We start from the raw sequence: 25,249 nt of genomic DNA, 5'->3' as shown, positions 1-25,249 counted from the left end.
ACCCACGTATCTGACCACACGACCATTCACATAGATTTTTGCTCAGAAAGTTATAAGGCTATATAGGTCATGATATAAGATGAAACTTGTCGAAACACATTGCAAGAACAGGATAGCAATATAATGATGAGTTGTATACGCCATCTATTGATCAAACCAATGAAGCTGTGGAGCTTTCATTTTTTTATATGGATATTCAATTTTCCAGTCGTTTAAGCTTAATCTGTGGCGCTTGGGAAAACGCTATTTATTGCGTATATCAGTGAATCTATGGAGTATTCTTTTTTTTCTATGGATATTTGATTTTCCAGTCGTTTAAATTCACATTTCTTTATGAATTTTGATTCGGTAATTTTGTCACAATTCTTGTTTTAGACCAAACACTGTGCAAACTCGTCCATAATTGATGCACCTACCCTATTCGATATTCCAGTCGTTTAAGGTTAATCTGTGGCACTTGGGAAGTTTCGATTTGAATTAAAATCATTACATTACCCTTCTTGGTAGAAAGACAAAAAAAAATTACACAAAATGTTTAAATTCAGTCTGTTTACAATGTATATTTAATCAAACGTATAAATAAATAACCATTCCATCAAGTTTTTGCATTTGTCGCGATTGTGCATTTTATAGAATTACGATGACAAGCGTGTTGTAACGTTTTTTATTCAAATCGAAACTCCTTTATCTTTTGTACGACACTTAGAACAAAACCTAAAAATTTATAATAGACGTTTAATATATAGTTCTCAAATGTATTAGAACAATTTGAATGAAAAAACTTTAAAAAGCACAAACAAAAGTTTTTTTAAATTTTGTATTTTTTTCCTAAAAAAATACTGTCAACTTTTAAAAACTATTACATAAAAACGGTAGAAATTTGAACCGATCACAGTTATAGAAACTGCATAAGTTTATTCCATTTTTCATCGCAATATTGCATCAATATCATATAACGAATTCAAAAGTTATAAGCCTCCAAAGTCGCTCGGTAACCCGGTCGCCTGGAATATGATGTTTTTGTTTTTGGTTGCCAATGACAGGGTTAGCTTCATACAAGTCCGCTTGCTTGTTTCTATACACCTCGCAGATGTATGTCACTGTCACACCTTACATTTGCGTCTCTTGGCCGTAGAGAAAAAAAAACACTTGCAAACAAAACACCAAACAAAACATTAAATTTGATCGCCAAACCCCACTGGCGCACGCTAGTAACATGTGTTCGTGATTGTTATAAAAGTTTTATGTATTTTGCTACCGTTTATTTTGATGCTGCTGTGTCTTGCCAGGTACGTATACAATGTGAACCAAAAAAAAAAAAAGATTGGAGGACAAATACCGGAGCACTGCTGAAATTGGTCGTTTGTCGATTGCACGACTGATTGTTGGGCAGCTCTTCAAGGATACCGTTCGAGGCTCTTTTTCGCTGCAGCACCACTTTCTAAATGAGCAAGTAAAAATTGACGCGAAACATCGTAGAATAAGCAACAATCCCATGCCACTGTTACACCCTGCTAAACAAACATAGGAAGTTTACGAGCGCTAAACAAACTGAAAGCAGTTGGTCAGCTCGCTCTGAGCCCTTGCAATTCTAGCTTTTCTCTACACGTGCAATAACCGAAGAAAATTTTGTCCGTTTGTTGTTTTTTTTTTTATTTTGCATAATTTACTGATTATTTAGCTCTATCGTATGCGAGTAAATAATCATGGCCATGCAGGATTTTTTCTATTATTAAACACCACCAACAAATTCAAATCAAACCATGGACTTTGACAGTGGGAAAAATCCTCCCGAGAACAAATCGGAAATGAGCATGTCGAATTCCGATTCCCAGTTTTGAATTGTCAAGCGTAATTTGACAGAAAAATACCACATAAAGCTGACAGGACTTTCCTGGGTTCAACAAGCCTTTGGCATACAGAATATGACGTACAGTTTTACAGTGCTATAATATTCTTTATGTCCGTTCTAAGATTTTTTTCCTTAAATTGTTAGCCAATGAAATTTAGCTTCTGTTAATCTTTGTCCGATTCATTAGTTTCGGTAATATTTGATAAAATAATATGCTTCACTCGCGAATCTCAGCCTTTCGCATTCAACGTATTCGTTACGCACAGGCGGTAATGATTGGACACGGTTAATAGTGAACATGATTCGAATTATAACGCTACAAATGTAGAAGACGTTATTATAACCCAAAAAGCAATATCGCGCTACGCTAAAGAAACCTTCAATTTAATTTTTATTGCTCCGATTTCTATACCTCTCCTGCTTACACGCGAGCGTTTCAGTGTATTTCCCTCGCCCAGAAAACAAAATGAACATGCTTTCTCGCTCTGCTAGGTACCGTGGACTGTTGGCTAGAACGAGAAAGCATGTTAATTTGGTTCCCTGGACATATACGTTTCTCGTAACACCATCGTAACAAGAATGTATCTGTGCCTATACAGCGCAGTCTGCTTCTAATTCCCGCGCTCGCGCGCGCACACACACACACACACACACACACACACACACACACACACACACACACACACACACACCACACACACACACACACACACACACACACACACACCACACACACACACACACACACACACACACACACACACACACACACACACACACACACACACACACACACACACCCTGATCAGCCGTGCGGTACAGCTGTGCCACGGTGCAGCACGTGTAATAGCACGCAACACTGCCCGTTCAAAAACCACACTTCTATTATTCTTAGAAACCACAACAGCCGGTGAAACCATCAACGATGCATGTCTCGTGCTGAACAGCACGTTAAACCGCATAATGACAGTGCCGCACGATGACCAATGCCACCGTAGGTTTAAGCGGATCCGAACCGATCGAACAGTCAATATTCACCATTGCCTTTTTAAGTGCACATGCACTACCGGTCACGGTGGAAACAGATTTGACGCCGAAAAGAGGGTGATAATGACAAAAAAAAACTCCACTCTCACAACAAGACAGACACGTGTATTCAGTTACATATACAGCGCGAAGAAGCAAAATAGCAAACCGAGAACCGTTCCAAGAGCGCGCACATTAATGGCTTCAATGGTGTGCGTTGCAAAGACTCCCGTTTTGCGTGCGGCTTGGTAACAGCCTTCGGCAGCACACTAAAAAAGGTGCCCTCCACGAGCTAAGATCGATTTCACCGCTTTGAACTCTGCGGTGCAACAGTGCTACAAAAACAAACAAACAAAAAATACACGAGCATATTGAGAGATTGTTCGTCACATCACAGTCCAAGGCACAAGGAACCGATTTCTAAGTTTGCCCAGAAACGCGGATGCAGTTAAATAAATGTCTAGTACTGTATAATACCGCGCATGAGCAAACTGTTCCACTGTCTAGCTCATTCAACCAACAGCCTAAGTTTGTGATAGAGCTTATAATTTCGCTCCGGGGAATCTAGGAAAAATAACACAATGTGAAGATTGTGTCATTTGTCGCTACTCGTCGTCTTTTTCCGTAATTTCACTCCCTAACTATTTTTGGGGACTCTTAGACCGTACGAAAGTGTGAACTAATTGCCCTCGGGAGAGCACACAACACCCTCACATCCGCGGGTTCCCTTTGCAAAATTCCGGTCGCAAGTAAAAGAAAACCGAAAAGGTTGAGGACAGTTTGTTTTTATCATTTCAATGTATGGGATATGTAGAACCAATTAATATTACAAGTGTTGGCAAATCTCTTAGTTCATATCGATTGCCCTGCAGCAAGAGTGTGTTTGGTGATGTTTTCGAGGCAAGCAAAAAGAATGTCTGTCTGAATCAAACGTTGCAATAAAACAGGCGTGAAACCCACCACGAGCTAAAGGTAGCTGCTCTCAACTGGAGACAGTAAAATAAAACAGGGGGAATACCAATTCCCCCTGGGTTTTCAGGATACAACAAGAAAAAAATCTCTTTGCTGCATTTATGAGCCACGAGCAAATACCGGGCAGTGAAATATTGTTACCAATAGTGCTGTGTCTGCAGAAATTTGTAAAACATTCACACTTTAGTGCACGGGAAGCATCGTAATTTTGCTCAATCGCCTTTTAGTGCAATTATTTTCCATCGTGTTTGTGACTTATGTAATTGACTCCTTTGATATTAAGAGTCAGTACGCACAATTCCGGGCGAATCAACAGCAATCAACAATGTTCGCTACACAAGTGACAAATAAGGATTATTAATACAAATTTTCAGGTAAGTCACTCGCTGGTCACATGTGTCTGCTCGCAGTAGCAAATTACAATGAAGTAAAAAAAAATGACGGGGATTGCAATTGTTTGATATTGCTCTGAGTGGACGATTTCACGAAGGTTTGGAAAAATGAACGTAACCTGAAAGTGCCGCATTTCTTGTTTGCTAAATATTTTATAACTTATCTTTGCATAACGGAACGAGTTCTTAAACACAACGCAAAGAAAAATGTTGGTAATAGTACAAGGACGCTTTTGTTTCCGTTCGTTTCAATTATCTCCTTTTTAAATATTTTTGTATATGGCTTTTTTTTATAGTGCATTTAAGCCTTTAAAATGTTATTCGTCTCTTTATATTATAACTTCAGACTAACCTAAATACCTTGTTGACGAGGGATTACAACACCGGCCGTTTCTTTCAATATATAGTTTCTGAAACCCTTAACTCACTGGCTTGAATAAATCAGGAAATTATGTTAAAGCCATGCATTCGATCTAGCGGTACATTCCACAGCGCGCTTGTCATGACGAACGCATGTCGAACGCTGTGACTAATGCACAGAGAAGGCTATGACGAATTCGTCATCCGTGAACAAGGTATTAAAGTCTATCTTTTTTCTTCTTCTATTCAGACATTTCCTACTTCCATTCACTCTTATTACTGTTCATAGTTGGTTAATATAACATTAGATTGTTTTTTATTGTTATTAACTGTTTTGTTCTAACGCAAAGTGTAGTATTTGTGCGAGGGACAAGAATTAGATATTTCCGTGTAATGAAATGTATTCGAAGCAATTCAGGAAGTTTTCGTTCATAATTGAAGTCTGGTGATAAGATGGTGTCGATGTCAGTGTCAGGAGTTCAGGCGGTTTTTGGGCATAACAATTATATCTGTGGCATGGGATGAGAATGTGGCGACCAATGATGTCTACGTCAAAGAAGCTAAATAGCTGCAGACTGGACTTAAATAACAGATAACTGTGGGTGGCTCGAGTGTTTCCAATACGTAAGCGTAATCGATTTTATTTCCCCGAACACCTTCATGGCCAGGAATTCACTAGGTTTACGAGGTGCATGGGGTGGAGGTCCTAAGGGTTGTGAGTGTTGTAAGTGCAAACGCTGAAGTGTTAGCGAGAAAACGACGATACCCGAGAACTATTGAATCCAGGTGGGGTTCCGTGAACGATTGTGACCCTGTGACCGATAGGATTTTGATGCCAGTCTCACAGAGAGCCTTGTGCGCGCCAAGTGCCAAGTGAAGCATTTCGAACCACCTGCCCCCCTCCCCCCGTTTAAGTGAGCCGTTATTCTTATTCCATCGTAGAATTATGTGAAGCATAGCTTTTGCATGACCGGTTAAGATTGAGACATAGTTTGGTAGTCTAAGGCAGTGGTCTCCAACCTGTGGTCCTTGGCGTTAACAGATGTGGTCCGGGATTTTTTTTTAAGAAGAAAAGCGTTTTACATACATGTCATGCAATTTTTTATTGAATTTTCTACGGGCATATGTAGCCTAAGTTTTAAACATATTTTTGAACAAAAACTTTTTACTAAGTCTAAAAAATGTATGCTCTCAATTAATGTGCGCATACATTAATGTACCTAAAAAGTTTGGAGAGCACTGGTCCAAAGAAACTATCGTATGATGCTGCTGTAGATTTCTCAACCAGCGGAACCGTTGTATATCCGAACCGCTAGATCGGTGTAGATGGGGTTATGGTTTTATTGTTTCACATATGCTCAATATGTTTAGTGTGATGGACATTGGCGAAAAGACTATCGCAATCAGTCAAACAACGGATTTCGATATTTTAATCCAGCGGTCGGCTCGCAGGCCAAATAAAGCCCGCGCGCTGGATCTAGTCTTCATGCAATTGCATTAGCATGGATTCAAAAGAGCAAAGTGTAAACACAGCATGCATATTTCAGACGTACATCCTGCATGTACAGGCGTCCCCCGAGTTACGACCCCCTCGAGTTACGACGATTCGCAGATACGACGATTTTGATTTTGACAGTTAAAAGTTTTCATTGAGAAGAAATTGATGTATTTTTTTGAATTTTTGGGCCTGTAACCGTTATACACACATTTCCAAAAAATCCACAACTACCCTATCTTGAATATCTTTATTGTGTACGGTTTTTAACATATAATTATTACATTATCGAACATTATTTTAAATAAAATACACGATATCATAAATTCCTACTCTTCAACTTCGGTTATAAACTTTATATTCATGGATATTCGACATACGACTTTTTCGACTTACGTCTTGTTTTGGGACATTTTTCCGGTCCCAAATACAGTCGTATCTAGGGGGACACCTGTATTCAGTTCTGTGTATTCAACCAGAAATTATCTGTCACACAAAACATACACGGAATCTATAGATCAGACCAGTTAAGCCTGGTGGCTTTCGACTTTTCATTGTATCGATTATCATTTAAGCTTCATCTGTGTTGGGACTTGTTAAGGTAGGTCCTCGAAGCTGGGATAGGGGGGGAGGGAATACATGAGCAGCCGCAAACGCATGGCAACAGGAACAGTATAGCACCTGAAGAGAATAAATTTGGGTATTACTCTAATTTAGCTAGATTTTTCTCCATGAGGGTCCAAGATTGTTCCTTTCTAGTGCATATATTAATGCGCTACTGCGTATCCTTACTGAAATAATGGTTCTCAGAACTGAAATTAAATGAGTTCAGCAGAAAATACTTCCGTTGTCTGTTTAACGCACAAAAATCAAATCGAATGCACAAAAGTTAGTGAGTATGAGTCACTCTACGAAAGGTAAGGTAATATATCATACCATCAACTTTTACTAGTACTAAATTAACTCCATGTGCAGGAAGCTGCGGTGATTGATGTGATAGCAAATGGTTTTTTATACATGCGCTCATGAAAAAAACGGGTTGTAAATTTGCTATTACTGTCGGTAAACGTTGGTTGAATGCATTCAATCAAGGCGAAGTAAAAAACAAGAAGATATCATTATCGAAAGTGCTTCACCTACCTATCAGTTATTGAGTGAACTATCTTATCAACATTTGTGCTCATTTGCCAATACGCTGTCTATTTGTGAAATCTTCACGTTTAAAGAATCCCCGCACTCAACAGATGTAGCCTTTACCTTACGGTACACCTGGCACGGTTGATGCGAATGGAATGTACCGTTATTGATAACATAATAACGAAAGTTAAATAGGACCAGACTTTATCTAGCATTGAACGACGTGATCAAATACTTTACAGTTTGCAGCACTGATTTCTTTTCAATATTTGTTGCCGTTTCAGGCTGCGTTAAATTGTGTTGCAGTTATCTTGACCACATTTAACTCGTAGATTTTTAACCAACAAATCTGAATTCAAAAACAACATTTAAAAACCTTTATAAAAGAAGCGATACAAAATGTAAATAGAAATACTATTGCAATCTGGCTGATAAGAAGATAATGAACCCATTTTTTGTCTATCCATTGATTTTCAGCTGTACCGTAAAATATACCTACATATGACTAAGCTTGGACCTGCTGCTAAAGGGACCGAAACTGTCATGCCAATGTCATGCTGACTTCGTATGCCAATCTGTTATCTCTGCCTTAATAACGCACGCCTCCACGCCATCTTGTCACTACGCCACAGTAATTTGGGACTACTACTTTACCTGCTGGGTCATTCGGGCCCATGGTTAAATATGGCCAGACCAGTGGGGCCTGACGCAGTTAGATACGCTGCAGTTGATACGCTGCATGACCGTTACATCGTCGTACAGCTCGTACAGCCTATCGTTGCAGTGGTTTCTCTATTGTCCTTCTACAGATACGAGGCCAAAACAGCATTTGTGCATCTTTCTCTCGAACGCTTCTAAGAGAGTTTCGTCAGATCTCGATCAGATGTCCCAAAGGCATAAGTCGACAGTATTGGTATGATAGAGGCTAGACGTAGGACATACATAGGCAGCCAAGATCTTTGAGCAACTCAGCTTCCATGCTGATTTTTTATCCGAGACAGATGAAATCTTCGATGACTTGGAAAGTGTGATCATGTGTCCTTACATCATCATTGTTAATCAAACGCCTAAGTAAACAAATTTACATCGGATTTTTTTTTCTTGGGTGTCGCTGGTGATTCCACCATCACTTAGGTATTGTCTGTTTGATCTGCAATTCGAGGTTTTCTTTCCCTTGCTCGATCCCATGGTAGGCTTTAGCTACATCGGAGATCTACAAACCAATAATGTCTACATATTTAACGTAAACCAGCATCACGATTGGCATATAGAACATGTATCCTGAAGTCTCTACTTTCGTGTCTTGTATGTACATCTCTAGAGCGAGGTTGAAAAATATTTGCCAAAATAAAATCTAGTCCGATTAATTTTCCATTACGGAATTCTTCGTGAGAAGTAAGTTGCTCTTCAAGGACTAGGAAGGATTTTATAAGCGGTATTGCTGTTCAATCTATCTCCCTTCTTGTACATTGATCACAAGGCATCCATTCGCTATTAGATTTTTAGATAAAATTAGGTAAGTTTCCTGTTCTGCTAACACTACTATTACTACTACCTCTATTTTCATCTAGTCCTGTCGCAATTCCGTCGGTTGTTATTTGTTATTTGTTATTTGTCAACTGACGAATAAATGTTGGGACCTCCTACAAGATAATTAGCACTAACACAATGTTGCCTGTTCATGGAGTCTCTAGCTATTCGTTAAATTTGTTGAGTAATTTATCAAATTACTCAGCCTATAGTAAAAGGACCTTTTAATTAGTATGGTTCGTTTTGAATAGACCTCTTTGTTGTCGTTATTACATTGCTCGGTATGCATTGCTGTTATGTACTGTTACTTGTCTTCATTCCATTCAACCACCGTGGTTGGAGTGGATTTATTGTACAGTTGAGTATTTTCGTTTATAGAGCGCTATACCTTTCGCTGTAGTTTCATGAGTGTTTTCTTGATACTAGAGGCTCATCGAAAGTGGCTATGAATTTCTGTTAGATACTGGTAGCTCTTAGAGAATACCTGTTGAGTTGAGGCTGCGAGTTATCTCCGCCTAGCACAGGAACTCCAGTTTGCTGTTATGTCCACCACTCACCTATTTGACTATATGATGCCATCGGGTATGCTAAGGGTAGGAACAGGTTAATGCTCGACCTTTGTATCTATATTCTCCCTTAGAATAAATTCTGATAATATCCTTTTGCACAGGAGTATATATTGCTCCTGTTCTTCCATATCCTACTCCCATTTATCTAGTCCATGCAGTAATGTGTCTCCTGCAATAGTACTATTTTATACATTACTGCATAATTTTCCGTGCGGTATTATTTCCTTAAGCATTCGAAATACCATCTCCACATTGAAATCATTATACTCACATGGATCACCCCAGCCTTCATTTTTAATTACGGCAGCTTAGTTATCTCTCTAATTCTCAGTACACTGTTATGATGTGCTCTGGAAAGTCGCACTTCTATTATGATACTTTTCTATTTTCCCTCTTACTGTTAAGGTTTATACTGGTTTTTAACAAAGTTCTTTCTGCACTGTTCTTTTCATACTTTCTTTAGACTATTTGCTCCATCTAATATCTAAAAACTTTTATAATAGTATTTTTTCAACTTTTTTCCTTCCATTTTTTTAAATCATATGTTGTGTTTCTATGCTTGGGCCTTCTACTACTGACGTGGGCAACATGTTTTTTGTCCTGATAAATATTAAGCAATTTACTTCTCTCGTTCATTAGTGATTGTGTATTTTGGAGTATCTCAAAGTCGAAAGAAAACTTCGAAATAATACATCAGTCAACATTAGCATATAACGACCACATTCATAATATACACTACCAACGAGACCCTTGTTCAATTTCGTTGGATGGTATCTTATTTTCATGTTCCGTTTTGCCAGATAGTCGTGCAGTTTACTCCTGTAAATTGGCCTCACTTGAAGTATCCTAGCAAGAGACCTTTCACAACAGAAGAACTTAACAGTTCACGAGTTCGATGAGGAAGGAGTTGTTCCACTTGCTTGTAACCGACAAAATTCGTACTATGTTCACAGCTGTGGATTGCGTGAACGCTACGAACTGTCAGATTTTCATTCGTAACATTTAAAACGAGCAATTCTCGTCAAACTTGCCAACTATTAAGTTCATACGTTGTGAAAGAGCTATACACGCGGGTGTCAACATTACCTTAATTTCTTCCTTCTGAGATACTCCATTGCCCGCAAGTGACGGAGAACTGATCCATCTAACGCATCAGTCTCGAACGCCGTACAAAGCGCAGTTCGACATGCTCGCTACTGAAGTTTGAACAGTGTAGATAGCCGGCAAGAGCCCTTAACCAGTTCAGAATGTGGCCGTACTAGTTGTGACATGCCGATGCGAATTCCATCTACCAAATCTAATAGCACCATAAGCGGATGGTTTATCGGTAAACGGTCTCTTAGGCTTATATTTGGTATTTGTGGTGCAATGATTTGCTCGTTAAATTTTGGTATTTGGCTTTGACCGATATATGTACCATTACTTTAGCAACGGCCTATTTCAACCGGTTTATAATTTAATTAAGCGAAAAATTCACAAATTAATTCCATTAAATATTTTCCTGACATAACATTAATCTAATCTAATTGGAGCTTTTACGCCCACTCATAAAAAAGTACTAACGTGTAGAATTGAACATACAATTTCAAAAATTTATTTATAATCCTCAATCAATGTCCATCTATTAAGACCTAACAAAAAATTTCGAGTAGAAACAAATTATTGTATTACGTTTTTTAAATCTTTTTGAAAACCGTTAATTTTTCCACTAAAAATTCAAAAACTCTACCGTTCTGGCCTCGTAGGGTTATTCTTACAGTTAATGGCTGAACAGTTACGTTAAAGTTTAGAACTGACACAAAAGATCAATGAAACCCCGTCTTATCTAATTTTGTTACGTTTGGGCAGTCGGCGCTCTCAAAACTCAGCGTACAAAGCTCAAAAGCGTTTGGCGCCGTGTGCTTCCCACTCGCGTGGAAACATTCCATGACAGCTGCATTCGGACGTAAACATAATTACATACACAATTTCTTATATGTGAGCGATGATGATTGCGTAGGAATAATTTAACATGTGTGTGCGAAAGGGTTAGCTTGATCGGAGAGCATTGGTGTCAAGGGGAAGGGACCTGGGAGAAATATATCTCTCCATTGCCGCTTGCGTTGTATAATCACGGGAGAAAAAGAGCGAACATCTCTCTTGAAAGCTGCTTGGGATGCAAGCTCGAAAGCTTGTCAGAATTCTCTTTTACCCGCGTGTAGTAGCAAGTGAAACAGATTGTGGCATTTTCTCTCTTTTTCTCCTGTTTATCGCTGTCAAAGGGGACTTGTTCCTGCTCTGGAAGCGTGAGACCTTCCATAACATCAGTGATTATCACAAGGTTGGCATTCATTTTCCCCTACAATGCCAGTTTGCTCGCGTCGAGTTTGCGAATCTGTCTCAACCCCAGACATATAAGCATTTACAATAGGGTGCTTTGTTCGCAAGTGTTTTCATGTCTCATTACACATGATCTTCGGTAAAAAAAGCGAACAGTTGTGTTTTAGTTATTTTCGATTTGGTTGTGATTATATCTCTCTCGCGATAGAGCAACGAGCCAGTGATATAAACAAAAAGTTTCGAACGGTAGTAAATAAGTACACAGCAGACCAGAACAGGTGTTCGTTCTACGAGTCAACGTACATAATTAGTTTATCCGCTAGTTGATTGTGTGGTGCATTTCGTTTTTTTATAAACAAATTTTACGCTAATCAGAATGTTCGCCAAAGACCACAGATTGAACGAATCTGATTTGATAACAATCTAAAATTCCGCTTCCATCAACGTAATCAACACACGAAGGCTCTCCTAAAAATACCTTGTGACGGTTTTTTTTTTTGAATATTCACAATCAATTCAATCAATCACCGATTACTGTATCTAACAGGAAACTCGTATGTTACACCCCAAGTTCCGTCTAAGACATTTTAATACCTGTGTGCTCACACTGGCATTTATTGTTATCTATCGCGTATTCGCAACCGCGGTGATTTACTTCAGTTACCAAATGCAAGCGAATTTTCGGCTTAGAATGAGATCCGTTGATTTACCAATCATCTTTGAAAGCATGCCTTCAATCAGCACTCCTGTTTGTTATCAATGCTACATAAACATACTACATACCACTACCTTCTAATGTACTCTAAATTTAGCTATAATCTGTCTTGTGCCATTGAGTCTCTGATTTTCACGGAGTTTCAGTCACGAATTAGGTTATTACCAAACCATCAGCAGCAATCTGCTCACTGACTATGTCTCTGTCTCATCTCACACTAGCATATCATACCGTCCGGCATCGACAAGTGGCAAAACCTTCGAAGAAACAATTTGCGGCTATGACCGCGCTGTGGACCATTTTTGTCACATAGTGCATCCTGGTTAAGCGATCAGGGTGATACACCACAAAACATATCAGTGGCAAAAAGAAAACAGTGTCCAAAGACGGTCGTAGCAGTTCCGCAAAAGCACGCATCTAAATTCATTCTGGAGCTCGATCCTGCGCACCCCTGTATTGCATAGAATATGAGCGTGTTTGTCACGTGGGTTTGGAACAAGCTCCCGCGCCGGTAAAGAGGCACACAGTGAAATAACTGTGAGATGAATGTTCCGCAAGCAGCATATACACGCTAAGCTAAACGCCTAGCACACAAACTTAACCGGAAAAGAGGAAGATACAAACTCAAACCAAGGGAACATTTCTTAATAGAAAGGAAACCAACCGACAGTCAAATTATATAGCCACAACTTTGGTCCTAGTGGCATTTAAATAGTCTACTCGCGGAATCCTTTCCCCGAAGTGAGAGGAACACAAGTGGCAGTGATCTGCGTTTGCTTCTTAGTATATCGTACAAGCACTATCAACTTTCACTCTTTGTTCTTACTACTGATCAGCCTCCCGAATTAACCCACTAAATACCACTGTAAAACCAACCCACAACGGCGACGTCAAAATACAGTGTTAAGCGGTGTTCACTTCGAGCGAAATCTGCATCTAATATCTCGAATGTAAAGCATTCCCGCACGGAACACACCTTTTACATCGGAAACAACACGAGCACAAGAAACTAAAACATGAAGCCAAGGGATACAGTGAAACAAGATACTAGTGACGTAGTGATGGGACCAACTCTCCATCGGGATAATGTAACTGCGTGTGATACGATGAACATAATGCTGCTAGACAGTCAAGGCACAGTCCCACTCAGTTCCAGAAATGAGAGTCAGCGATCGAGTATTTCAAACGCGGAGACGGTGGCCATCCCTCAGTCGCTCGCAGCCATTGCGCTAGACACGGGTCATACTTTTCGGGATGATTTCGACCACGGGATACAAATCGACACTCGCGGTGCCACCGAATTCTATCGTATCGATGATGATAGCTATAGACCGTTTACAATTTACGGGTCAACCGGTGAGTTTTATAAATTTTACCATCTTTTCCTCTTCCTATGTCTCTGTAGCTTTCGGTTACCTTTCTTTGACCTTTTCTTCATCTACTACTACATCCACGACTCCATCCTCCGTAAATTGCGATATTACGTTAAAATGCTGCAACAGTATTATTGCAGCTGAATAGAAAGCTATATTTTCAGATGAAATCAAATATACATTACAACATAACAATGTATACAAAAACATGTATACATACATATGTATAATACAAAATATACACCAAAAATATATATTTCAACATTCAACAAACATTTTGCACTGATTAACCTTTTTTATGACCTTTGAATTATGAATCATTCAAAGCTTATTTTCTCAACACATCGCCAGTGCACAATCCAGTGTCCCTCCAATCCCTGCAAAAGAAGCCGCAAGATAAAACTTTATAATAGCCGGTGTTAACACTTTGTCCGAGATACTACGCTTTGCCCAGTTGCTGATACTGCCGATATTACACGCGTTCCGTTTACGAACAATGTGGGTATGGCTTAGCGAACTAAAAATTATCACCGCTTTAATCACAGTTAGACTCTTAATCAGGTCTGCTACTTGAAGAGATAATAGAACCAAGTGTTACAAAGTTATGACCCGGGAAGAAAAATGAACCAGGCACCTGTAGTGTCTTTGAAATAACATTCCACTTACTGTGCCTTTGGTTTAACTCATTTCCGGCAATTGTATCAACACGCTGTGATGACTGTGCAAAGGAAGTTTTCACCCGAAATTTGAAACAATTAACGTAATATTAAACTAAATAACTGAACATTTTGAATGCAAAAGTCAAATAAAACAGTAGTTAGTTACAAGGTTTACGTTTGGTACTGAGTGGTTTCTTTTTGTCGAAGTGTCGTGAACTATTACCTTTTTTTTTGTTTCACTTATCTCATCTTAATTAATTTTAGAGATGGATATTTCGACATTGCTTTCGTATTTAATATATCTAATTTTACACATCAAGAGTAGTGTCACGGTGCTTGTAGGGTTGCCCCTATGATCATACGAGTGTAATCATACTTGACAAATACATGTATAGCCTACTAAACGAAGATTTGATCTTATTGGAATTTCCTGTAGGTAGCTTATCAATCGAAAATAAGTATTATTCGTTGATACCACGGGAAATAAGAAGTGAAAAAACGTAAAAATATATAAAGCTTATATTTTTAAATTTATTACGAATGATAAACCAAATTATTTTCTATTCAATGTGACTCATAACAGCTGGAAACAGTTGCGTTTTAGTGCATACTCTACCACAACTAGCACGGATTAAACTTTACGCGTACAATTAGAGACCAGACCAGATGACAGTCTAGATCAGTTGTGATCCAAAAGTTGATTCTATACAAAATATATAGTAATCACGCTTTGTCTGCGTGTATATCTCGCTATAGGAACACAAATGAAGCAAAATTTGGCTCAACTGTTGCACAAAATCAAAACTGTATCCAGTATCTAGTGAATAACATTTCATGTTATTGTACTAATAACTGACTTTGTACGTTTGCAAATAGCAATTGAGGCACTCGAATTTTGCACTGCAGGCTTCAATCGAGATTGACCAAAGCCGGGGTTTTATTTCATTAGATATATCTCTAAGGCCATCTCGGTAGCTATGCATGTATTGGTAGAAACCGTTGATGAGCTGTTGTGTGTCAGCAATGTCAAACTCATTTGATCACGAGGGTTTAAATGCTGCCTGAAAGCGTTGCGCGGTGCAAAAAGTGGTGCGCATCGGATTTACGAAAATGGTTTCGTAAGCAGTTAATTAAATGGGGAAAAAATCTCATTTGGCTGACAAAATGTAGCGCTAGGCGCGTTTATACGCGGAAGTATGCACTTACCGACGCACTAGCTTGATACGCTCAATTGGACTGTCATCTACTGCGTTTGGCATAAGAGACGCTCGTGATGTTTTATCATATATAAAAAAATTCTGTATAAACAAGTTAGATATTTTTTCTCATGTACATGTATGTACATCCCTTCTATATATAAACTCCGAATCTATAGTTCTTTATTTGATAAACAGGATTTTCCTTATAGGATTTTTTGAGCATAAAAATTGTTTTGAATTGAGTTGTTTTGAAAAAAATTGATTGAATGTTTTATTAATCCAATAAAAATTAGAAGAAAAAAATATTAAAGCCCCATTAAAAGCCAGCAAGCTGCCTCAAACCTCGAGGGTCGTGGGCAGCTCGTGGGCCGCATGTCTGACATCTCTGTTGTCTGTTATCAGCATTATGGGTGTACAGGTGAGCTTATAGCTCTCCTCACAAGGCCATATTGAGTCAAAGTTTTGACAAATCGTAGCATTATTTTACACTGTACCTTTTCATCAACACGCCAGCAAACCATCTGCGAACGGCGATTGAATTCAATTTTTTTGCTTCGTTCCTTGCATACAAATCAGCTCAGAACGGTTATAAAGCACGATATTCGTCAACTTACGTCGAACGCTACGACAACAACACTCAATGACATACACACTCACACCATCAAACGATCGTGCATCCAAGCGTCAACGGATTTATAATTTGACTCTACAAGCGCGATTGTCACATTGTTAGGGATAAACCAATCTGTATGTAGCACCCACTTTGCTCGCACTCGAATGCAAAACCCCTGCTTGCGTATTTAAAAAAAAACCCCGCAAGCACGCTAACTGCTCAAATTTGCTTGTCAGGAATTCACCATCCGTGGGAAATGGGTAAACCCCGATCGTCTGTATCCAGGAAGTTTATGAGTTCCTACAAGGCAGCTAAAAAAATCTTTGACGCATATTGCCTCATTGCATTGTTTTCATCGCTAAATAGATCCGTATTTGAGTACTCTTCAGATGTTGAGCTCGATTTACCGCTCCTGTTAGCTACAGCGTTCACCATCTTGTGGTTTTGGATGATCCAGGAATAACCAAATTATCACTAACTTAGCAAATTAATATTATTCTATTCTAATTGTTCTATACCATATTTTAGAAAACTAGAGAGTACAATAGTGAATTCCAGTATGCGTTTGTGCCTAGCATTGGGCTGCTTTTCCTGGGTTCCCGAAGTCAGACCGAAAGCTCTTATTTTATGCTCTTGAGTCCTCACTTTTGCTTGGGTCACGTTGTTCTCTCGTTGAACGCCCCGCGTGACACCATTATCACACAACTGCAAAAGCGTTACTGTACCAAGCTTTCCGCTGTACTCATGCTGAACATATGGAACAGTTGCTCGTTATACGAGTATGAAACCATAAAAGGAAACGTTTGCTCTTCTTGTTCTTTTGACAATTCAAAGCTTACATGGGCATAGAGATTATATGTTCAGCTTTTAGTTTTACTCTTGTTTAGTGTTTATTAATTGATGACTACTCAGATGCGATCTTGCCAAGATATATGAATAGCGGTTACAAGATGATAAGTGAACAGAAACACATGTGCGGGTACAGTATTTGGCAGCAGAGATAAATGTTAATATGCAGGCCCGTAGTGTGGGGTTAATCGAACCAAGGGCGCCAGTTCTTCACCTCAAACTGGCGAAACCTTGACAGATCAAGATCATGAGACAATTACTGGGTCCATGAGATCAACCATGTAGAAATAGAAACAGAAGCTACAAACGGGGCTGAGAATTTGTAAATGGCAGATCTCGGGACAACATTCAAATCCTGAGACACAGGTACAAGCATGACATAAGGTGGATCAAACAATACAACAATGATCTCTCTAATGGCGTTAATCAGCATGCGTTGATAATTATATTCCTCTTCCGCGAAGGTAGCACATTCTACCTTAGCTGTGTACACCCCTATAGCTTCGTGCGTCCCCGAAGAACTGTTGTGCAGCCTTGTAACCAGGCCACACGTAATCCATGTATATCTATTCATATACATTAATAGTCATTAAGCGATAAAATCTTCAAGTGGCGGTGCATAACGATTCCTGAAGTGTTCTTTTTCTTTTATTTTCACGTATTTTCCTTGCTTATATTCCCACTTCGTCAGGTGATGGCAAGGGTAAAATTGCTACACTACCCGCATCCACGACAGGATCGCTAAGCTCGATAATAACTACATCAATTGCTTCTTCCGAGCCGGACCGGGTCGATCACCGCAGCGGCGGTGATGGCGGTACCGGCTGCTCCGGAAGTCTGGTGGATGAAGTCAGTGATGGAAGGCCTCTTGATCAAAAGTGCGCGATTTCCTGCGGCGGTATTGCGGGAGCGCCCGGAGCGAGCGCAGATAACGGCGGAGACGACGGCCATGGTGCGGACATTCGCCAAGAGAAGTGGTGGTACATGACACTTCAGATCGCAATACCGTTCTTTGTCGCCGGCGTAGGTACCATCGGAGCTGGAATCATACTAGGTCATGTGGAGGTAAATTATATTCTAACGACTAAATACCTTTTCTTTTCAGTAGACCAGTCATTACCAAGAAGCGTTAGTTTTGCAGCTTTAGTTTTTTTTAATTTTATTTCGGAAAACCGTCGTTTTGAGTAATTCTTAGCGTAACACATCTGCAGCATTTGCAGACTGTGCAGAGCAGCCACTAGTGTTGGCAAAGATTTGGTAGGTGTTCTAATGATCGATCGATCAGAAGAAATTGCTCATCATGAATTTGGTGAATAAGAATTAACTTCTGTTAGTTGTATACCATGTAAATTAATGTCATATTGGCGGTTACAAATATTAATTGTGTAATACTTATCAGTTTCTTAAGAAGTATCATTTTATTCAAAACAAAAATGATAAGATTCAATGAAAATGATTACAAAAAGAAACGGTGGTTGCACATTTGAACTCCAAATCTATTAAGAAATTGTTAGATTTTTTTCGGACAAAATTCGTCAGTTAGCTTATGACCTAACATTTCAAGTGAAGCTCTACAAGTCATTCATTTTAAACACTCTGCCACTACCATAGAGTTGTTCAGTTTAACATTATTTATTTATTTATCTTTTTAACACTTGTACGGCAGGGTATTATTTTTGTGGTGGGATTTTCGTGTGTGTGTTAAATTGCCCTGTTTTTGTTGAATCTTTACTTGAGCTACAATTGATGTGCTGGAAAGGGATAGCTATCAATAGAATTAGCACTACAAATTCAATTTTATCGTACGTGTAAAATATTAACCATGTTTAGACAGGCCTTTGGAAAACAAAGCGCATGGAAATTTCCGCTATGTGGGTTTATCCGTCGTTATCTCTAGTTTTTTTTTTTTTTGTCTATTGCGGTGAGGTTCCGTCCATTTGTTTACCGTTATCTTTTTCTTCTTTGCACATCCTTTCCGGTTTTCTTACACGTCCGAAGCTACTTATCGTCATATTTATAGGTCCTATCCGGACCCGTTTTTCCCTGGACAACAAGAAGAAGAAAACTGTATAAGGAGGGCTTGGCCACGTAGGTCGTTGCGACAAGCAAGCGAAGATGTTTCGTTGTTGTAAATAACGGTTTAATTTTAATCTTTAAATGTAAATTAGTTTTGATGTATTTGAGCCTCTAATATCCGACATGTTTATTCATTGCTGCATTACTTCTACCAAAGAAAGAGTGAATACTAACCCAATGGTTTAATCTATCTCACTCGGAAACCTTACGGCTAAATATTTTTACACTTGCTGCATTATTCCTAACTCAGTCATTAAGAGTTCATAACGAGAGTAAAAACTGCAAACTAACCTTCTTTTTTTTGTTGGTACTAATTATTGACAAACTTATTTGATTTCACCGTATAACCTCTTTCATTTTCGCCTTTGCATGCGATCACCACACAAAGAACTGGAAGGTATTCGTTCATATATCGGAGCTGTTCATCCTGGTGCCATCGTTACTGGGACTAAAGGGTAACCTGGACATGTGTCTTGCGTCGCGCCTCTCGACACAGGCGAACCTGGGCAACATGTCCGGGCGGCGTGAGATCTTCCAAATGGTGCTCGGCAACATCGCGCTGGTGCAGGTGCAGGCCACGGTTGCATCCTTCATCGTTTCCATGTTTGCCGTCTCGGTGGGAGCTATCATCAATGGTACCATCATCTTCGATCACGTTATGTTGCTGACCGCCTCGGCCATGTTCACTGCCACTAGCTCCTGCTTTGTACTCGGTATGACATATCTAAAACCCCAATCCTGTTCCCCCCCCCCCCCTCATTTCCTGGTTTACTAATAGTAGCTGTTCGCACACGTGTGTTCTCTCCCGTTGCAATAGACTTCGTGCTGGTGGCTGTGATTTTAATTTCAAGTAGAACAACAATGAATCCTGATAACCTGGCCACACCTTTGGCGGCATCGATTGGCGATGTGGTTTCGATATCGTTGCTAGCCGCGATGGCCACTCTACTTTTCGAACATATCGGTAATGGTCCACAGCGGGTGACAGTGTCCATAAATCAATCTACTTAATCCTGCCGCACTTCTCGCTTATCAATCATTTCCTTCCAGATACACACTTGTGGGTAACGTTTGTCATGGTTGCGGTGTATGTGTTCCTGCTGCCGTTTTGGATGCTCCTCGTTTATCGCAACAAATATACACGATCTGTGCTTTCTACTGGATGGGTGCCCGTTCTGTCTGCTTTATTTATTAGTGGGTAAGTTTGAAGGCCTTTAGTGTGTAATGCTCCGGTCGCAAAACGTTCGGCTAGCAATACTAATAACCACTACCGTACCGCATTTCATTACCCCAGCATGGGCGGCCTGGTGCTAGACAAGGCGGTGGGCATATTCAATGGATTCGTTGTGTTCCAGCCAATTATAAACGGCATTGGCGGCAATCTTGTTTCGGTGCAGGCAAGCAAAATATCCACGATGCTTCACCAAAGCAGTATTATCGGTATCATACCGCCGCACGCGAAGATTTTTGAGCTACCCTGGCGAGCGCTGTTTCACGGAGGTACAACACATGCAGAAGAGCAGTTTGCGCTGTGAAATTGTGCGAGCAAGAGCAGAGCAATATTTAACTCCAACCTGTATTATTTATTTGTTTCCAGTCCCTTATGCTAGAACTGCGCGCATTCTAATCGCAATGTCCATACCCGGTCAAGTGTTGTTCATATTTGTAGCCGACTACATTCACATGTCGCGCTCAACCATCGGTGCGCCCTTCGTGTTGTCCTACTTGTTTGTCAGCACACTCCAGGTAAGATAGTGCGACCCTATACATCAACTCATACCCCCTGCCATTGATGATCAAATGTATTTCATTCCCCTTCTTAGATTATGTTACTGCTGTACATTGCGCACATTATTATTCATTTGATGTGGAAATGGAAAATCGATCCCGATAACTCGGCTATTCCTTACCTGACTGCGCTGGGTGACCTGTTCGGCTCGAGCTTCCTGATGCTGGCGTTCCTATTCCTGCGATCGATCGGCCACCCGTACGGCGAAAAGTCGAGCGAAACAGTGGACGGATTCAAACTACTGCCGGAGCTGACCACCATCGGCGGCGGTACACTGATGGATCAAATACAAGATGACAAAGGTATATGAGAACTGATCATAGCATCGCCGCCCTGTTTCGCTCTTGGCTACGAGCACCTTAACACGGTCTAGAAAATGGTATATGCTAGTTATAAGTTGAAACGTATGCTTAAAAATATGAGATCTTTATTATCATAACATGTAACGTATGCATTAAAAAAAATTGGACAAATTTCAAACAACGCTGAACAGAAACAAAAAAAAAAAACAAAGTATGTAAGATAATTGATTTCTTGACCTTACCGGGCCAGCCTTACGAGCTGGTGACCGGGAGCGTTTTTGGCAAGGTCGTTTGGAAAAGAGCGCGTTGGGATGTATAACTACCAAATGCTTTACAAAACCCCCCAGAGAGGGTTGAAATGCTGCAGTACTGCAATCATTATTTCAATTGGTTCGTTTTTTGTTTGTCCTGTGTGCGCGTGTCTTTGAGCATAAGGAGCTAACAGAGGATCGCATCCTCGTCTTTATGTGTACTGCTTGATAGTCCTAAACACTGCAGGAAAGTGTAAGGCACCTCAGAATGCACCGCCAGTTGCTTCTCGCTGTTAGCAAACCACAAAAGGGCATTTTTTCGAAACTTTTCACATTCAATATATTTTTTTTTTTTTTTTTTTTTGTACGCCGTACACGGCACGTGGTGTGCTGTGCATTTGCATTTCAATTCCCATGTTCTTGAGGAATTACCAGACAGTTTGGATGATAGCTCGAACTTTTCTCATCAAGGCAGACACATAAAGAAGACGCAAGAAGTATGAAGATTATTTTCATATGCTCTACTTTTTTTCCTGAAGCGATAGTAGGCTATATACAGGGTTTTTCGGGTGTTCTCATAGTTGTTGGACACTTTATTGACTCTTTCTCACTACAAATGAACTAAGTGTAATTAGAATTGGACTCTATAGTACCCTTGTTTAACAAATCCAATCAGATTTTCCAAGGAGTCTGTCCAAAAAGGGTGCCATAGAGTCCAATTACAATCATATGTAGTTCGCTTCCCATTAAGAAAAAGTTAAGGAAGTGTCCCACAACTATGAGAACCCCTGGAAACCCCTGTAATGCCACACCGCCTGGCACAAGATGAATACTTCAGAATCCGATCGATAAAACACACCCTCGTTTGCCATTCTTTCACTCCGATGGTCAAGCTTGATTGAAATAGACTAGTAAAACTATCAAATTGTGTCTTCCCGACTCAGGGTTGCTATGCTTGGTGACAATTATGCACAAGGCTGTCATAGTGACCGCCTAAACATCCTGTAAATTTGTCTGTTTTTTTTTTAATGCATGAGTTACTGTAAGGCAAAACTGCAGATTTTAACAGCCGCTTAGGTTTCGTAACCAAGCACCATGCTCTGGACAGTAATGAAAACATGTATATTTTTATGCGAGTGTGTTGGTTTCTATTTTGTTATGCCAGTGTATATTCCAATGGGGCATTATTTGGTATTATTCCCAGTTCAGGCTTTCGGTACTTAAACTTAAACTTAACTACGTAATGCGATATTTGAACCGTACCTACCCGTGTATGTATATATTTTGAACTTAAAAATGGTTGAAAAGCGATAATTAAAAAAAGAAGACTTTTTTTTTTATTTCAGCCCCTTTGGCTTCTTACGCGATGCGATTTAAAGCATATTGGAATGATATTGACCAGACGTAATGCCAGTAAACAGCGTCAAACCAAGCAGGCTAGGTAGGCCGTACAAGGTCCAATCACAAAATACCGCTACAAAACAGAATAAACGTACGGAGAGCATGTTTCTTTCTTTTTGGTAGACGTTTGTTACTGTTCGAACTATTCCTATATGTATACATCTATTTTTTTTTTGTACTAGTTAGCTTGAATTTTTTAAATTATCATAGCGGTTTGAGTTACTGAATGTTGGGCTAAATCTAACGGCACGTTGTCCCAAGACAGTATGGCGGCACAATTTCCCCAAACTTTAAAGCATAACCACGCGGCCGTTCATGCTTCGTTTTGGGTTTAGTTTAATTTAGCTCCCTAGTAAATTAAATCGAACGCGAACGCTTCGTATGACGGTCTGTTTCCACGCTACATAGTTTATAGCCTTTACCACATCGCTTTCCAGTCAGCACAACATATTACATTATCGCTGGAATGTTTTCCAACAACAGTGTAAGAGTTTAGTCCACAATTTCACGCCCATACAATCATTTGAGCGCTTTGAAATATTATTGAACATTATTAATCATTTGTCTTTGTTCATATCTATTTTGCTCATGAGCCTGAGGGCTTTTACAACAGAGCGCATCCATTACATCCTTTTAAAAAAAAAACTACCGGCTATGTTAAAGCCGTCTCGGTTTGACGGAAAGTTACACGTTTTACAGATAAGGCTGTATCATTCAACATACAGGATCGAGGTGTCCGTTTTTTTCAATTTGTTAATTAATCCCTTTGAAAAAAAAAAACATAAAATATTGCCTTCCATTTAGAAATACGAAAATAAAATAAAAAGAAATAGAACTAAAGTATAGAAAAGAAACATAATCGAAAAAATCGTTTTCAATTACTAGCTATTCTAAATAAAATGCTCTTAAACACTCACACACACAATCAAATAGCCAACATTGGACATTGATCATTTTGACATCGGATATTTTTTCGTTTTTCCTCATTACTTTAGGCAGAAAAAGCGCGTGCTGCGAAATTTGTCATTTGTAATCTATGTAAAACAGAATTTTGACACGCCCTTCTTGCTCGCTTGAAGAAGTGATAAGTAAAAGTGGTGTGTTTTGCTTAGATTTGTTAATCTCACAGGACTGTTGGTAATGAAATTATCGATATACACCTTTGTCCCTCTGTTTAGAGCAGCAAGTGACTGAAAACTTTGTTTTCTTTGTGTTGATGTGTGAAGCAAGAAGCAGCATGATGCTGTTGAGGTGGTATGATGCTAGATGGTTACCATAACATTACACCGTAGATGTAAATAGAAAAGAATTATATTGTGTCCCACACAGAAGCGGCCAGGAGAAGCGGTGAAGCGAATAACATTAAAAAAAAGACAACAATAACAAAGTATTAGTACAGTCTGTGCCCGAATTACGCGCTCCAATGCGTTCCAACTACTACGTTAGCGTGACTCGAATCCGCGTTTATCCGCGATATCTATAAAGTTTAGGTACATTTTGATTGAAGTAAACAGATTCAACGACTTACTCAATTTCTGATTAGAGTGATTTTTTTGTTTTGTTCGATGATATATTATTCTTATTGCATTTTGACTGTTGGCGTGCAAGATACGGTCAATTTTCCAATGAATTCAAATACTTGTAAAACCTTTCTGTAAATCTACGTAAAGCAAAAGAACGCGTTAATTGTAATGTCAAATTGATGAATTACCGTGTAAATAGATGACGAATGCAATCCTTTTTCGTTTGCTAGATAATACGCTAACATTCTTTTTAAGTTCTTGGATTTGTAATTTAACAAAAAATCCTAAACTTTCACGTTCCTTATGCCTCGGTCACGAGAACCGCGTAACTCGGGGACAGACTGTATGTTTTGCAAAACAAACAAAAAAATATGCTTAGTTTCCTACAATATGCTTAGTTCCAATCAATACTACTGCGCAACATATAGTGTTCGGTTGCAAAACATGCATGAACACGCGTACAAAACGGTTCGTTTGGAGAGTCAGTACAATTAAATGAAATAAAAAAGTGCCTAAGGAAGTGTGCGTGTGTGTGTGAGAGAGAGTGTTGTAAAACCAGCGCGAAAGAGAGGACTAATTCAAAATTCAAACATTTAAGTATTCGATTGTTTCAGGTTTTGAATCGGATGGATCAAAACAAAGCAATCTGAATTGGTGACTTGGCGCGTTTCGTACGGCTTTTGTGCAGACTCTTCTAGGAAGCTGTGTGTTCGTTATGCTATGCGAACAAATTATCTTGTGATTTATTCTGCCAAACAATTTTACCGTATGCGAGAGTGTAGTTGATACAACTAACCGATTGGCTAAGAGATAATTATATGCTGTAAAGAACGGAGTGGCGGGACAA

At 39.4% G+C, this 25,249-nt stretch overlaps 1 protein-coding gene across 7 annotated transcripts; it reads left to right on the top strand.

Moving 5' to 3' along the window:
- Positions 1-1,185: 1,185 nt before the first annotated feature.
- On the top strand, positions 1,186-25,249 carry LOC121591718 (solute carrier family 41 member 1). Of its 7 annotated transcripts, none has more exons than XM_041912588.1 (10): positions 1,186-1,289; positions 12,589-13,723; positions 17,752-18,125; positions 19,525-19,849; positions 19,954-20,100; positions 20,187-20,334; positions 20,431-20,636; positions 20,734-20,882; positions 20,960-21,227; positions 22,825-25,249. In XM_041912588.1, exons 2-10 carry the CDS (start codon positions 13,384-13,386, stop codon positions 22,884-22,886), a joined length of 2,019 nt encoding a protein of 672 aa, XP_041768522.1. In that variant the 5' UTR covers positions 1,186-1,289; positions 12,589-13,383; the 3' UTR covers positions 22,887-25,249. The 7 variants fall into 7 exon arrangements, 6 of the variants coding, with proteins under 6 accessions (XP_041768522.1, XP_041768513.1, XP_041768539.1 ...); XM_041912579.1 differs by lacking the exon at positions 1,186-1,289 and adding an exon at positions 3,371-4,224; XM_041912605.1 differs by lacking the exon at positions 1,186-1,289 and adding an exon at positions 11,597-11,653.

This window comes from Anopheles merus, chromosome X (assembly GCF_017562075.2).
Source record: "Anopheles merus strain MAF chromosome X, AmerM5.1, whole genome shotgun sequence".
In the NCBI taxonomy this organism is placed as follows: Eukaryota; Metazoa; Arthropoda; class Insecta; order Diptera; family Culicidae; genus Anopheles; species Anopheles merus.
This window is presented reverse-complemented; position numbering and strand designations above follow the sequence as displayed.

Coding starts and splice junctions, on each gene's coding strand:
- LOC121591718 (XM_041912588.1), top strand. CDS start 13,384: ATGAAGCCAAGGGATACAGTGAAACAAGATACTAGTGACGTAGTGATG. Junction 18,126..19,524: donor TCATACTAGGTCATGTGGAG/GTAAATTATATT, acceptor CACCACACAAAG/AACTGGAAGGTATTCGTTCA. Junction 20,101..20,186: donor TCTACTTTTCGAACATATCG/GTAATGGTCCAC, acceptor ATTTCCTTCCAG/ATACACACTTGTGGGTAACG.